Genomic DNA, 1861 nt, shown 5'->3' on the forward strand with positions numbered 1-1861 from the left:
GTCTTCTGCAACATCTCCCAGTCTCCACGACCATTCAAAAATTTGGATTGGCCTTGCAACAGCATTAGCCAGCTCCATCAACACTTAGGAGTGCAACCTGCCAGGCTCACAGACTTCCAGTGTAGGCATACCCTAAGCTGATCCTCCACCACTGAGGTTCCAGACCTGTCCTCTGGTCTCAGGGGCCTGGAATTCCCAAAGGCTTTGTTTTACTGGTAGAGACTGATACAGAGAAGGCACCACATACCTCAGCCTTCTCCATGCTGTTTGTCACCAGCTTTCTTTCCCCATTCAACAACAGGCCCACCATTTGCTGTTTATGTACCTGTAGAATCCCTTCTTGCTGTTCTGCCTGAAGACTGAGAAACTATCCCACAGCAAATGGCTACTCCGGCTTCTCAAGCCACATGCCCTTTGCTAGACTCGCAATGCAGTCCTCACACGTTCTGGGGTGATAAAGCAAATGCTTTCAATCCACCGAGGGGGCAGTTCAGGAGTCCAAGCTGATTTTCTCAGCCTATGTTTTGTGCAGTGGAAGGCCAAAATGATATCTTCCATGTTTTGCTCTTTAAAATATTTATACATTTATGTATTTCTACTACTATCTCCAATTTCTGTATAAATGGGTAATGTTATACATATGTCAAGGATATAAGAAATACAGTGCTTGAGCCTCCAAGTACTTTATCAGAAATACGCGCCGATTTTGTAAAAACCAACTACATTTGACAATAGGCAAAATAATGAATAAATTTTTCTGATTAGGGAGATGTAAAATAAAATGAGTGGTTTTCCCTGTAAATTTTACTGCAGAAGTCATTTGTATGACTTGTAGTTAACCCTTTTCTTCTCATGCAGCATTACAATGTTTTCCCCCCACCCATCCCAAAAACAAAAGAACCAAATATTCCACTAGTTGTTACAGATTGCACTTTTGAAGCACAGACTTGCCAGTCTTCTGCATTTCCAGTGTCCTATTTAAGCTGTCGACATACAGTCTTTGTTTTATGAAACTGGAAGATTTCGCCTAAGTACTTCTTTCGATGCTGGGGAAATGTTATCTGGGAAGATTACTTCAAACTCTATAATTAAGTCTCCACGTTGGTCAGGATTTTTGGGAAATGGCAAACCATATCCTATAATTCTTCTTCTCATCCCAGGCTTTACAACTTCATTCACTGTCATGGGTATGGTTCTTCCTTCTATTGTTGGCACATTGATAGAGCTGCCACACAAAGCCTAAAGAAAAATTGTGTCATGAGAAAAAGAAATCAGTCAGAACTTTGTACCTACAACTGTATTTGGATTATTTAGAACAGATTAACATTCTAAACAGTATTTCACTGTCCACTGTGATGTCAAAATTCAAATACAGTGTTTCTCTCTTAAAAAGAAAAGGCTTCAATTTGTCACTGAATGTCACAAAATTTACCATTCTTATGCAACAGCCACTGGAGAGAAATTGAGCTTATATATCCTTCAAAGACTTTATCAAATAATAAGGTATTGAGCAGAGAGTGAAATCTTCACACTAGACATCCAGCTTCTCAGTTTCCAGAGGCATACCAAATGTCAAAGCCATCTTAGGGGAACATTTTCTCAAAGAAAAGCAAACAGCTCTTTTGGTGCACCAAAATTAAAACATCACAGACTTTCTCCTACTTCAACCAATAGCTTGTTTTCATCACTAGGCTCTCTGATAACATTTTGATTCCTTCAACTTCACTTGATTCACCACGCGTAGTCTATACAGATAATGTCCAATTTACATAAAAATGCAGTAAGTCTAAATAGGCTTTTATCTTTGAAGGAACTGTATTACCCACATCAACATTAAATACTGTCTTGTCTTTTCTCTTTC

General features: G+C 39.2%; 1 protein-coding gene across 1 annotated transcript in view; it reads right to left on the reverse strand.

Moving 5' to 3' along the window:
- Positions 1–853: 853 nt before the first annotated feature.
- DNAJB4 (DnaJ (Hsp40) homolog, subfamily B, member 4) overlaps positions 854–1861 on the reverse strand; it is a 5788-nt gene continuing 4780 nt past the window's right edge. The window contains exon 3 of the mRNA XM_010139227.1: positions 854–1239. Within this exon, the coding sequence (XP_010137529.1) occupies positions 1006–1239 (234 nt within the window). The 3' untranslated portion in view covers positions 854–1005. The remainder of the gene's footprint in view (positions 1240–1861) is intronic.

Source organism: Buceros rhinoceros, unplaced genomic scaffold (genome assembly GCF_000710305.1).
Source record: "Buceros rhinoceros silvestris isolate BGI_N320 unplaced genomic scaffold, ASM71030v1 scaffold3547, whole genome shotgun sequence".
NCBI lineage: Eukaryota > Metazoa > Chordata > Aves > Bucerotiformes > Bucerotidae > Buceros > Buceros rhinoceros.